We start from the raw sequence: 14,493 nt of genomic DNA on the forward strand, positions 1-14,493 counted from the left end.
GTCCAGTCCACTCTGTCGAACGCCTTCTCGACGTCCGTTCCCAGCAGCACTAGAGGCAATTTATGAATCCTGGCGTATTGCATTAGGTTTATTACTCTCAGTGCGTTATCCTTCCCCTCTCTGCCTCTGACAAAACCTGATTGTTCTGGAGAGATGAGATCTGGAAGAATATCTGCCACTCGATTGGCTATTAAGCTAGCATATATCTTTAGGTCTACATTCAAGAGAGAGATGGGCCTATAATTTCCACAGCACTCTGGGTCTTTCCCATCTTTGTGTATTAATGATATGTGCGCCTCTAGTGCTTGTTTGGGTATAGGGTCGCCGAGTAGAATAGCGTTGCATGAAGCTAGGAGATGATCCCCCAAAATATCAAAGAATTTCTTATAATAGATAATGGGAAGGCCATCTGGACCTGGAGCCTTCCCCACGGGGCTCCTGGACAGGACGGCCTGAACCTCCGCCCGGGAGAACGGTTTTCCTAGGGACTCCTGTTGTGTTTTAGAGAGTTTCGGGAGATTTAATTTAGTTAAGTAGTTTTGTATATCACATTTCCTCTTGTCTCTCTCTAATGTCGACTCTTCCGGACGGATTTGGTATAGGTTTTTATAAAAGCGAAGGAATTCATCCGAGATTTGAGAGTAGTCTTGCGTACGGTGACCCTGTGTGGTTTTAATTGCATGTATGAACGTACGAGCCTGTCTTTTTTTTATCATGGACATCATAAGTTTAGAAGCCCTGTCCCCATGTAGGAACAAACGATTCCTCCAACTGAGATAAAACTTAGCCGACTGCTTATTGAGTATATCTCTCAGTTCAATGCGCTTCGCAGTCAGCTGTTCTAATGTCTGTTGGGAGAGGGACTTCTTATGCTGGGCTTCCAACATGGCTATCTCAGCATACAGAGTCTGCAAGAACAAATTTCTCTGCTTGTTGAGATGTGAGGAGATGGAGATCAGTTCTCCCCTAATGACCGACTTATGCGCTTCCCACAGCAACGGGGCCGCAATATCTGGTGCCTTGTTCTCTGCAAAATAATTACGGAGACATTCAGATATGCGCTTCTTATTTGCTTCCGAGGAGAGAATTGCTTCATTCAATCTCCACGTACGATGTAGCCAATACGGCCTCAGAAGTGAGAAACTAGTTGCAACATAAGCATGGTCAGAGTAGGGTGTTGATTGGATCTCTGAATCTTTGACATTGGGTAATAGGTGTCTAGGTAAAAAAATGTAGTCTAGTCTGTGGTATGATTTATGAGGGTTAGAGAAAAATGTGAAGTCTTTTGCTGTGGGATGTTGATAGCGCCAGATGTCTATAAGAGAGAGGGATTGGAGAGAGCATTTTATCCGAGATAGGTCTTTTAAAGAAAGGTGACTTTTCTTTGCAGTAGAGTCTAACTTGGGCTCCATAGCCACATTAAAGTCACCGCACAATATTGGAGTACCCTCTGAAAAATTGCGAAATTTTTTGAGCGTGGATAACAACCATCGGATCTGTCTAACATTTGGAGCATATACATTCCCTAGGGTTACCACAGAGCCCGCTAACATACCCTTGACGAAAATATATCGACCCTCCGGGTCAGTAGCGACCTCTTGGGTTAAAAAGGGTATATCCTTAGCGAGCGCTATAGAAACCCCTCTAGAGCCTTTGCGTGTGGAAGGGGCGTGAAACCAAGTTTTGTAGTGTGCTTTGGAAAAGCTTGGGATTTTGCCCTCACAAAAATGCGTTTCTTGGAAGAATATCATATCGGCATGCCTCTTTTTTAGGCTATGCAAGGTCTGTGACCTCTGTACAGGGGAGTTCAGTCCATGTGCATTAAGGCTTATTACCGTAAATACCTTATGGTGTGATGCCATGTTGGTACAATCGGGAGGACAGTCTGTTCTTTTCCCATAGGAATGAATGGACCGGAACTATGACTAATGTAAGAGTGAAGAAGACAGAGAGACTAGGGAGTAGAGAAAGTTTTAGAGAAGAACAAGGTATTAGTATCAACATTTTCAACTTTTGAAATTCAAACAAAAGAGAGTGTGCCTCAAGAGGGAGCAAAAAGTGCAAAACCTCTGTAATAACTTCATATTTTAGGTTAGCATAAACAGTTATATATATCAGAAGACCCAATCAGGAGACCCCTTCAAGGGGGCTCGCCAGCAAAGTTCATCTGCAGTTTCTTCGCCGATTTGCGCCGGGATCTGTGAGTCTTTGGGGTGAGGCTATGCCACGGTGCCGGATCTGGAAGCATTTGTAGTGTAGCCGCCGAACGATGAATTTCCAGCTCCGGATATTTATCCAGTGTGATCCCCAAATCTTCACAGACCTTTCTTATGTCCGCAGAGGTCTTGGCTTGGTAGTGCTTTCCATTAGCAGTTATGGCGATGCCGAACGGAAATAACCAGCGGTACGGAAACTGGCGTTGGCGTAACACCGTTGTGAAGGGTTGTAGTAGCCTTCTTTTGGTCAGGGTGGAGGAAGCAAGATCTTGAAAAATCATAATATTAGAGCCTTCATGACTTATAGAGTCCGCTTCTCTGGCTTTTTTAAGAATAAGTTCTTTAACTCGATAATCCAGGAAGCGGCAAATGACATCCCTTGGTGGTTCCCCTTGTTTAGGTCGGGGTCTCAGAGATCTATGGGCTCTTATCATGTCCATTGTTGGAGCAGGGTCAGAATCTATCAAATCAGAAAAGATGCCCTGTAGGGTCGGGATCAAAGCCTCATTTGCTACCGATTCTGGAAGACCCTTTAATCTGAGGTTGTTTCGCCTTTCTCTATTTTCATGGTCTTCCAGAATGGTATGAATTTCATTGATATTATCCTCCTGTTGGCGAAGACAGGAGATGACAGTATTGGAGGTGGAGGTTATTGTGGCTTGAGCCGCTTCGAGGGATTCCACCCTGTGTCCAATTTGGCCAATTTCTTGCTTGATATCTGAAAGCTCCCTTGCTACCGGTTCCAACGCATTTTTAAGGATCCGTTTTATAAAAGATCTTGAGATGGGGAGACTCTTGCTATTATCCGCACCTTCAATGTCACTGTCCTCATCATCCATATCTGGTATGTCGTTAGTAGACGTACTTTGAGGGCTGCCTGTTTTGGTGTCAACTGTATGAAGATGTTTTTTAAGAAATTTATCTACATCAGCCTGGGTGGTAGATTTAACTGGTCTGGGCAAAGAGCTGGCCCGTGCGTTGCCGATTTTTACCATGTTAAAGTCAGACATATATACTTTTATGCTTGAAAGAATATATAATATGGGTTAGGTCACTCCGCTCCCTCCAAATAGCACAGATTTTAGAACATTATATTCCCTCAAAGAGGTGGAAATAGGCGAGGAGAGAAAGACTTTATGTTGGCGATACGGCTATGTGGTCTCTCTCTCCATCATCTTCCTCCAAAGGCCACTCCTATAGCCTCAGTGCCCGTGCCGGTGTATGGGGCCTGTATTTGAGAATTTTTCCTGTTGCCCGCTAGTCCGCCACTTAAGGAAAGTCCAGATCCGGGCCGATAGGGTTCCCTGCAGTGTGTGAAAAGGGGGGAGGGGTGGAGAGCAGAGTAACCCCCTATGGCTCCTGATGCCTCCTTGCAGATCAGGAAAGAGGTCTCCTGTAGCCTAGTCCCCTTCTCTATCCTCGCCCTCCACCAGGCTGACCCCCAGCTCCGGGGAATGCTTCCCTGCACCTCTCACTCAGCGCCAGTCTCTGTTCTCTTAGCTCCTTCAGCAGTAACCCCCAGCAGCGTGTCCTGGCACTGAGCTGCGTGGACAATCTGTGCAGGGGGGCGCAGGACGCCGGCTGCACGCGACTGGGCCCGGCCGGTACCTCAGGACGGATTCAGGGTCTTTGTGTGGGGAAGCTGCCGACACGCTGACAGACAGAGGGAGAGGACACACTCACCGCCCGTTCTTCTCAACTCCACTCTCAGCAGTGATGCTGCCGTTGAGCCACACAGGGGGGCAATGGAGGGGGGGCGCCTGGATGTTGAGTGCTCGCAGCTGGGCCCGACCGTCACCGCAGGCCGGACTTGGAGCCTCGGAGCGGGAGAGGAGCAGGCGTATAGCGCTAGAAGATGTCCCACTCACCGCCAGGCCCTCGCTCAGGTGCTGCAGGCTTCTCCCAAAATGCCGAAGTGCCACTCTCCGTCGCGTCCCAGGAGCTCCGCGCGGCCTCTCCAGAAAACCGCGCGGCCCGCTGCTCCCGCGCCTCAGACCCTCCGCCCGTCCAGCTGGTGAGTATCGGATCTCTTCACCTCCCCAGGTCCCGCTCCGGCAACCCGCGCGGTCTCAGCACCATCCACCCTCCTCAGGGCCGGGCGGGTGGGAAGCTAAAATGGCGGCGGCAGCTCCCTGAAGCGTCGGACCAGCCCGGACCAGAAAAAAAAAAACAGATGGGGGACGGCAATCTTCTGCCCTCGGTCTGTACCTTCTGATCCCCCCGGTGGGCTCTGTCTTTCCTCCGGCAGGTGCCTCCGATAATGGGGCTGCACTTCTCTGGCCTGTCGCCACCAATGTCCTGGCAGGCCGCAGCTATGGCTGAGTCCTGGGGTGCCTTCTCATGGATATCGCCAGAAAATGAAGGTTCCTCCCTTCTTGTGGCGTTCTGGGGACTTGGATGGGTAGACCAGATGGGTGAAATGTCTGCCAGGGAGCAGGATGCCTATGGATACATCAGGAGCTCCAGCATCCACGTCTGCCCCTGACAGCGGCCATTTTGGACTCCTCCCCTCCTGTATATGCTGGCTGGACTATTCCATTAATGCAATCTAGTGGTTCTTGTGCATTATTGCTGTGAGCAGTTGTGGTGTTAACCCTTGTTGTGTTTTTGTTTCTGCCTTCCTGCTCTTGCTTTTCTCTTTAGTCTTTCACTGTTTATTTCTGTGAGTTTGAAGTGTGTCTGAATTTTGGTTTTCCTGTCTGTCTTAATCTGTATTACATCATACTCCTGCCCCTTCCTTCCACGTTCAAGGGTAATACAGAGGTTAGGGATAGCCTAAGGTCTCCTAGCATGAGGGAAAGTATAGCAGCCCCCTGTCCCTCATTATCCTACAGTCACATTGCGACAATCAATCAGATTATTTACTATAGCACATTCCAGAGAACTGGTGCTAGGAATGGGAGATCTGAGTTAACGAAGATGTAACTCTTAAGGCTGCTGTACACCTTATAATTACACATGCAATCTCGCATGCGTTGTGACACGCCCCCATTGTATGTGCGGCACGTTCAATTTGTTGCTTGTGTCGCACAAACGATTAAATCCCATCACACGTACTTACCCTCCATACGACCTCGATGTGGACAGCGAACATCCACTTCCTGAAGTGGGAGGGACGTTCGACCTCACACGGCAGCCCGCCAATAGAAGCGGATGGGCGGTGATGAGCGGGACGTAAACATCCCGCCCACCTTCTTCCTTCCGCATTGCAGGTGGGAGCCGCGGGACGCAGGTAAGCTGTGTTCATCGTTCCCGGGGTGTCACACACAGAGATGTGTGCTGCCTCGGCAACATTGAACAACCGGACGTTCAATTTTTAATAATTGAACGACATGTATGCGATCAACGGTTTTTTGTTCAATCGCACGTAGGTTTCACACACTACAATATCACTAACGATGCCGGATGTGCGTCACTTACGACGTGACCCCGCCGACACATCGTTAGATATATTGTAGCGTGTAAAGCCCGCTTTAGATCTTGAATTTGGACAACAGATTAGAATAATTTGTTTCCTAATTTAATTTCTGATGTTATGGTTTAAAAAAAAATCTTTCAAAATTATATCATTAAAAAATAATAACATTGTGTTTATTTTTAGCCGATGACTATATCAGGAGTTCAGATGGACATCTAATATCTTCAGAATTTAAAACAGATACTTTGATTATCACACATGATACATATGAAGAGCATGCTGTTATCCCAGATATACCTCCAGTGCTTCCTCGGAAAGCTTTATCATCTGATCTTTTCAAACAAGTCCAAAATTCCCATTTATCACAGAATTGTAAGCAAAATAAAAGTTACAGAAGGGATGCGGAACATGAAACAGCTCCTACAAAGGAGAAACCATTTTCATGTTCAGAGTGTGGGAAATGTTTTATTCGGAAATCACACCTTGTTAGACATCAGAAAAATCACACAGGGGAGAAGCCATTTTCTTCTTCAGAGTGTGGGAAATGTTTTATTCGGAAATCACCCCTTGTTAGCCATCAGAAAAATCACACAGGGGAGAAGCAATTTTCATGTTCAGAGTGTGGGAAATGTTTTATTTGGAAAAAAGATCTTGTTGTGCATCAAAGATCTCACACAGGGGAGAAACCATTTTCATGTTCAGAATGTGGGAAATGTTTTATTGGGAAATCAGACCTTGTTAGACATCAGAAAATTCACACAGGAGAGAAGTCATTTTCATGTTCAGAGTGTGGGAAATGTTTTATTCGGAAATCACACCTTGTTAGCCATCAGAAAAATCACACAGGGGATAAGCCATTTTCATGTTCAGAGTGTGGGAAATGTTTTATTTGGAAAACAGATCTTATTGTACATCAAAGATCTCACACAGGGGAGAAACCATTTTCATGTTCAGAATGTGGGAAATGTTTTATTGGGAAATCAGACCTTGTTAGACATCAGAAAATTCACACAGGAGAGAAGCCATTTTCATGTTCAGAGTGTGGGAAATGTTTTATTCAGAAAACAACCCTTGTTACACATCAGAAAATTCACACAGGGGAGAAGGCATTTTCATGTTCAGAGTGTGGGAAATGTTTTATTCGGAAATCAGACCTTCTTAGACATCAGAAAAATCACATCGGGGAGAAGCCATTTTCTTGTTCAGAGTGTGGGAAATGTTTTATTCGGAAATCACACCTTGTTAGACATCAGAAAAATCACACAGGGGAGAAGCCATTTTCTTGTTCAGAGTGTGGGAAATGTTTTATTCAGAAACTAAACCTTGTTAAACATCAGAAAATTCACACAGGGGAGAAACCATTTTCATGTTCAGAGTGTGGGAAATGTTTTGTTCAGAAATCAGATCTTGTTTCGCATGAAAGATCTCACACAGGTGAGAAGCCATTTTCATGTTCAGAGTGTGGGAAATGTTTTATTCGGAAATCACACCTTGTTAGACATCAGAAAAATCACACAGGGGAGAAGCCATTTTCTTGTTCAGAGTGTGGGAAATGTTTTATTCGGAAATCAGACCTTCTTAGACATCAGGAAAATCACACAGGGGAGAAGCCATTTTCTTGTTCAGAATGTGGTAAATGTTTTACTAGGAAATCATATCTTGTTTACCATCAAACAAATCACACAAAATAAACCATTTTTATGTTCTGAATGTTGAAAATGTCATTCTCAGAAATTGGATTTTGTTAACTATTTGAAGAAGCCGCACAGGGAAGGAACCTTTTTGATGTTGTGAATTGTGAATAATTGTAATATTGAACTGGTAAATCACGTCTTGCCGACCATCAGAACATGAACAGAGCGGAACAGCCATTCTTGCTTTCAGAATTTGCCAATTGTTTTTTTTTTTATTAAAAAGCAAATAAGAGGCTAAAACATAACTTTTAATAAAAGTATGTAAAAGACCTAATACTTAGGCCAATTGAACCATAAGCATCTCCGACTTCTATCAGGATATAGGGCATAGACCACGCCACACAAGAGAGAGCCCCTCAGGGATGCCACAAATATAACAAACTAAACAAACAAACAAAAAAGAAAAACATATATACATTGTGTTTCCACATGTTATCCGGACAGCGGTCCTATATACATAACAAACTTAATAGAAAAACACAAAATACATAAATCATATAGATTATTGACAGCGGTCAACAGTTCAATTGTACATACAGCATTGATAGTACAGTTGATATAGAAAAGATTGGAATTGTCTCACCAATTAGGTGTTTTTTTTTTATCATTAATCAGGTCCTGTTGCTCAAGTAAGAATTGGTGAGGGATAGAAAATGTTCTCTCTTTTTAAACATCGTATTTTTCGGACCATAAGACACACCTAGGTTTTGAAGGAGGAAAATAGGGAAGACAATTGAAGCAAAAATGTGGTCATGATGCACTATTATTGGGGGATCTGCTGCTGACACTGTTACAGGGGTAATATTCCCTAATTTCTAGTGCAATGTGTTTGATGGCTTTCCCTTTAAATAGTGCTTATCACATATCTGTGGCTGCCTTTATTATTTACTAAAGCAATGGAGAGCCGCAGATTAGTGAATTTTCTAAATATAATCCAGTACCAAAACTTTTTGAAGTGTCCGTAATGTCCCCAAAAGGAACTTCCAGGTTGTGAGATCCCACAACCCGCAGTGATCACTCTCACAGTCAAAGAGTGAGCTCTACGACCCCAGCTCTGCGGCATCCTTCTTAAGCAGTTCACTAAAACCTTAAAAAAGTATGTGACCGCGCTGGATTAGTTGAGGGAGCAATGTCTCGTTCTTAGAGCAGCTGCAGAGATTTGTGGGATCCTGCTCTGCACACTGAGATCCCACAAAATGGAAATTCGAGCTCTACTTTGCTAGTAAGTTGGGTATTTCGAGAGCCTTTATGAACATTTGTGAAAGGTTTTGATACTGGATTATATTTAGATAATTCACTAATCTCAGTTTACCCAGTGATTTATTTACTAAAAAGTGCAGCCCCAAATTGGAGATAGGAACTCTTAAGTATATCACATTGTGTATAATTGTATTTCAAAACTTGTTTTGTTAATAAATGCTTGTAAATGTATATTCTTCATGCCTGTCTTTCTCTGTTTAGATGTGATGATTTTGCCTCAGAACCTCTGGAGTTGAGGCAGAGCTGTAGGCATTTTACACAAAAATAGTGAGGTGATGTCACGGAGTTGTCACGACCGGCTGCCAATACAATGGCAGAAGTGTTGGAAAATCCCAGAGATTTGCAGAACGTGTTGTTAACTGACAGTTCTCTGTTTCTGCAGCAGTGGACTCTATGACCCTGGGAAACTTTCAGTTTTTCCTCTCAGTTGCCAGCCTCTGACTTCCTTTATAAACATCACCCTGGGGTGCTTTGGGTGAGGTTTATAGTTATTCCTGGCTGTGGTTTGCAGCGGTCGTCTCCTTTTGTTCTACCACAAACTTCTTTGGTAGCTACTCCTAAGATAAGTGTTTGACTTTTGCTATCTACCTGGGCTCAGGTGCTATCATTTGTGTCTCCCCTGTATTGTTTCCTTTTGTCTCCCTTAGCATTAGTGGTGTTGACGAAGAGCTCATACCTACCATCCTTACTTAGGGCCCAGATCAGGGTTTGCCTAGGGTGAGGTATTCCTGCTCAGCGATAGGTGCAGAACCTATATAGGGTTGGTGAGGGCAGTCAGGGTGAGCTGCAGGTTATTGTCAGGGGTCACCACTTCCCCCTTTCCCTAGTGATAGGGCATTCTTTTCTCTTTCCATTTGTATTGTAATATACAGCTGATATAGCTTCAATCCCCAGCTGTGACAGGGAAGAAGTGAATCGCATTCTGCATCCTAGATATGTGGACGTTAAGACACTCTGGTCCCAGTTTATCAAAGCTTTTATGCCAAAAAAGTTACACAAGCTTTGAAAATTCACAAAAATTTGAATCAATTCATATTTCTCAAATGTTGGCGGATTTTGCCATTTTCACTCCAAAATTGGCAGAGTTTGGGTGGCACAGAACGTGACACCACAGCTCTTTAAATTCATGACGAGCTGTGGTGTTCCCTATGCCAGAAATCTCACTCCAGTCCCTGATGGGAGTAATATTTTTAGCATGGCACAAGGAGGCACATGCCACTCATCAAACGCTCCAGATTCATGAAGAGGCATGCACCACTTCATCCATCAAGAGTGGCCCGTGGAAAAAGTGAGCCCTTTATGCTATAAAAATGATCCTTTTACAAAAGATAATTGTTGCAGTAAAAAATGGAAGGATTTTATCTTTCTGATATCCAAAGGGATTGTTTTTTTTGTGAGGCTACCCACAAATAGAGATGAGTGGACCCGTTGAAGTTCAGGTGTGTCTTTTTCAGTTGGACTTTAGATAAAGTTCAGTTTGGGAACCGGACTTGTCCATAACCTCATTGGAAGTCACTGATTGGGCAGATCAGGTCTTGACCCACATGCAACCAGCCATAAACAGAGTATTTGATACCAGGGGAGGGATGACGGAGTTTTTTCCTTGTACACAATACATCCTATAACGATGTTTTTACCTCCCCGTGAAAGCCATTCACACACTACAAGCGGCTCACACTGGGCCGAGCACTGAGTGTACCCGAGCAGGTAGGATACATAAAGCACCCGAACTCCGAACGCTAACACTGATTTTTTGTATAAAGTCTGTATTTGGTACAAACACTGAACTTTACTGTTCAGGTTCACTCATCTCTGCCCACAAACCTTTATTACAGTTTAGATTATGGTTGTAGAAGAGACCAGAACTGAAAGGGGTCTATCTCTTGATGAAGAGCAAGTAACATTTATGATACCTAGGCTGAGATTTTGTGAATTTAATGGAATTTGGTTACTAAGTGTTTACTACTTAATTAAAAATCAGAATACTATCAAAATAGAGTCACGCTAGGTATGGTGAAGTACCAAGTGAACGGCGAAAGGGAAGAGAAACCCTGTGCCTATGGAAGGGAGAGATGGTGACCCCTGACTAAGCCTACCACTGGGCCCTGAGTTCCCTCGCCACCCTAGATAGATTCCACACCTATGCACCGAGCTGGATACCTTACTCTAGGCTGACCCTGATCTGAGCCCTAAATAGAGAATGGTTGGGATGAGCTCTTCGTCAACCCCACTGAGCAGTAAAGCATAAACACGGATAACAAACAAGAGAAATAACAAACAACCTATCTCTTGACGACTCAGTAAAAAGTTCAGTAAAGAGCAACAACGATTCTACTGGTGTGTGCAAGCCACCTGCTTGCACCCAGAGCTTGTGAAGGAACTGAATATCACCAGCACAAGTCCAGGGAACATGAGTATTTAAACCCAAGGGGAAATACAGATTAATTGCAACTGAAGGGAAGAAGAGTTCCCTTAGGTCCTAACGGGAAAAGGATGAAAACCCAACAGAGGAGATACCTAGTACAATGAATACTGACAGCAGGAAAAATAAAAAGTCAGAGAGCATTTTACGCAGCCAAATGCTGTAAACATCTATTGCTGAACACCACAGGACTGTCTGTCACCTGTGACACACTCGTGACAGAGAGGGAATCTGAAGTGTCATTTACATGGCTGTTTGCTGTAGTTTTGCTAAGATCACTGTATTATCACTGGGTGATTATCACTAGAGAACTAGTAAACGTCTACCATGTATCGTCGATCTCCATTAGCTCTGTATAGCCCTGCCCTCACCCATGATTGGCAGCTTTGTGTCTATGCTCATTGTACACAGCTGTCAATCAGTGTTGTGGGTGGGGTTATACACAGAGGAGCATTTAGAGAACTGGTAGATCTTAAGCAGATAAAACTGTTTATCAAAACGTCAGCAAGCAGCCAAAGAAGTTACACATCGCTGGAATCAGGGTCTCTGCCCCTACATCATGCTGTTCTGAGATGGGATAGCAAAACCCAGTGACAAATTCCATTTAAAGGACGGCCAGATACACATCTATTTAGCTAAACTAAGGTAAACTAAGGAAAAAAATGTATGTCAACTAAATGACAATAATAATCATGCTAATTTTCAATTTTATTTTCCGATTACCTTTCGGAAATGGAGTCTATTCTGCTGTCTAAAATACTCTTGATTTGTCCCACAAATACCAAAGATAAATACTCCCTATTGATGGACCTTTCCACAATGATATGTAAATTAGCCCTTAAATTTCACAATGGATAAGGATAATCCCTCAAACACAAAAACGTTTCATACAAGATATAACGAACAGTGCTCTGCTGCCCCCAATCATCAGGATAATAATGCAATTGACCAACGCTTAACGGAAGAGGTCATGACTGTTTCCACCACTAGACGATTATTGAAAAGCTCACAGTGAGGGTATAGGATATATATAACCGTTTCTATCTCATAGAAAATGTCTACACCTTGAAACTCTCACTGCCAACTCAACAATAACAAAAGGAAATACTGCTAGCTGCCACCACCAATTGCTAATACGGGCTAATTGGACATACGTTACAGGTAGTGTGTGGTTTCAGGATGCGATATATAGAGTAAGAGGAACGAAGCTATTAAATTTTAGATAATTAATCTGAAAAGTAAGCAGTGTTTATAAAACATACAAAAGATATTACAAAGGGGAACAACACATTACAGCATATAGAATTACATAAAATCAAAGGGAATAACGGAAGAAAATTACTGAACCTGGGTCACAAAAAATGGCTTCAGATTTATGGAGCAAAGGATTCCAATGGAACGTGGAGCAATCCTACATGCCAATATTCCTTTCATTGATCATAATTGGTATTAGTTATTATTAACCCAAGTTACACCCACATACTTCCCCTCTGGTGACTCATAACAGGGCTGGACTTCAGATAACTATAGGATGTGTGTAAGTCTTAGAAATGTATGAGATTCACAACTTTTTCAATATCTTCGTCCCTGGAGGTCCCAGGAGGGAGATATTACAGTCATATTTCATATCATGATTTTATCTGTTCATAGATAGGAGACATTGCATAGATATCTTAAACTATGTGGCAGATATCCATTTGGCGGAACCCCAGCCATTACCCAATTATGCTGAATGATGCTTTGCGTTCTCCACTTTATTACGAATTCAAAAATATGGCTTTCCTATCTATTATATTAAAACAGTTCATAAAACCTCAATTCAAATTTTCTATAAGGGGAAACAAAGGATTTTAATTTTTCTGGTATTTTTCTGTTCAACTGCTCTTATTTCTACCGGTCATAAATCTGTCCTTTTCTGCATTCTTGTGAATTCAAGTTGAGATTGGCCTCATATCTTCTAGAGCAGAGGTTCCCAACTCCAGTCCTCAAGGCACACCAACAGTGCATGTTTTCAGGATTTCCTTAGTATTGCACAGGTGATAATTTAATCACCTGCAAAGGTGCTGAATCCAACACCCATGCAATGCTAAAGAAATCCTGAAAACATGCACTGTGTGCCTTGAGGACTGGAGTTGGGAACCTCTGTTCTAGAGGATTCTATTTAGTTATCTGTTTCCAAAAGGAGGGGGTCAGCTTCAAAGGGGTCTTGTTGAGTTTTCATGGATTTTATAATTTCTATATGACACAGGACTACGTATTGATATTTTTCAAAAATATTAACCCATTGAAAAGCAAGGTCAATTTTTGGACGCTTTCCTCGACTTGGTGCTTGAAGAGTTCATTAAAAACAGAAATATTACACGCCCATCGACACAAAACTACCTAAATAAAAAAGAAAAGGTTGCCCTAAAATCATTATGCAATGATTCAGATACAGTAACTTTCAATCAACAGGGGGGATGGAATAGTCCTCCATCAGGAAGTTTAGAATTTCCCGCCCAACCCCATACACAGATTACAACTATGGATCCTTTTTCTACATTTAAAACAAAATATGCTCTCCTCATAACAAAAGCTTTTGAGAAAGGAATCTTAAAGAGAAGCAACCACCATCCAACATATTGTATAACAATTTAGAAGAGACATCAGCTGGATTGACTGCAATCTACGGTAAGTAGTATTAATTCCAAAATGTCATATTCTAATTTTTTATATAAAGAGGCATCAATAGCACTATACATCCCGCCTTGTCTGACTTACGTATAACCAAATAGTTGTTCTTTTTAGTTCACAATCGGCAATAAATTGATTTTTGTTAAATTATATACTTTATTTTTATTGGCGGAGACATAACGGTGCAGAGCCAACTGGTCCTTTTCTATCATATTCTGGAACATGTGTAATGATGGTACGCGAGATGTTACTGTATAATAATGAGGGTTTGAGTCCTTTGGTTTTACATCATGATCCTCCACCAATTGTTCCAAATTACGATCCTCCTCCATTTAGTTTAGCATTACAATGGCCTTCTGTTCAGAGAAGGAGAATCCTTCAAATTCATTAAACATTGTAAATTTATTACTAGAGTAATTCTGACCTGAAACATTTCTATCCTCAGCAAAAAAAATGCCAGGGACAAAATTATGCCCCTGTCCAGGACTCCAATCTGCTCAACCGATAAAACTGTGGGTGTCAATATAAAAAAATTATGTCACGCCAAAGCGTTCAGACACTCAGCGTGCAGTGTAACACAAGGGTAACATCGGGAATGGTAAAAAACAAAGGCCCTGAAGATAGGGAGAGTGGAGAGGGGACACCTCCTGCAACTAACCAGAGTCTGCACCCTACGCTCCCTAATGTCCCTATACGGGTCCTTTTTCCCCATCATCATCGTCATTTGGTTAGGCACGCATTCGCCCTAACTAGTGAGAAGGCCAGTGAAAGCAGTAGTCTCCCAACTGTAATAATACAACACAAGGTAAA

General features: G+C 42.8%; 2 protein-coding genes across 2 annotated transcripts in view; one reads left to right on the forward strand and one right to left on the reverse strand.

Moving 5' to 3' along the window:
• The window catches only part of LOC142312359 (uncharacterized), a 336,375-nt gene that overhangs the window by 143,037 nt on the left and 178,845 nt on the right, over positions 1-14,493 (reverse strand). The gene's annotated exons all lie outside the window — the stretch shown is intronic.
• LOC142312398 (uncharacterized) overlaps positions 1-14,493 on the forward strand; it is a 60,908-nt gene that overhangs the window by 7,394 nt on the left and 39,021 nt on the right. The window contains exon 4 of the mRNA XM_075351341.1: positions 5,818-7,254. Within this exon, the coding sequence (XP_075207456.1) occupies positions 5,818-7,254 (1,437 nt within the window). The remainder of the gene's footprint in view (positions 1-5,817; positions 7,255-14,493) is intronic.

Source organism: Anomaloglossus baeobatrachus, chromosome 5 (genome assembly GCF_048569485.1).
Source record: "Anomaloglossus baeobatrachus isolate aAnoBae1 chromosome 5, aAnoBae1.hap1, whole genome shotgun sequence".
Classification (NCBI taxonomy): Eukaryota; Metazoa; Chordata; class Amphibia; order Anura; family Aromobatidae; genus Anomaloglossus; species Anomaloglossus baeobatrachus.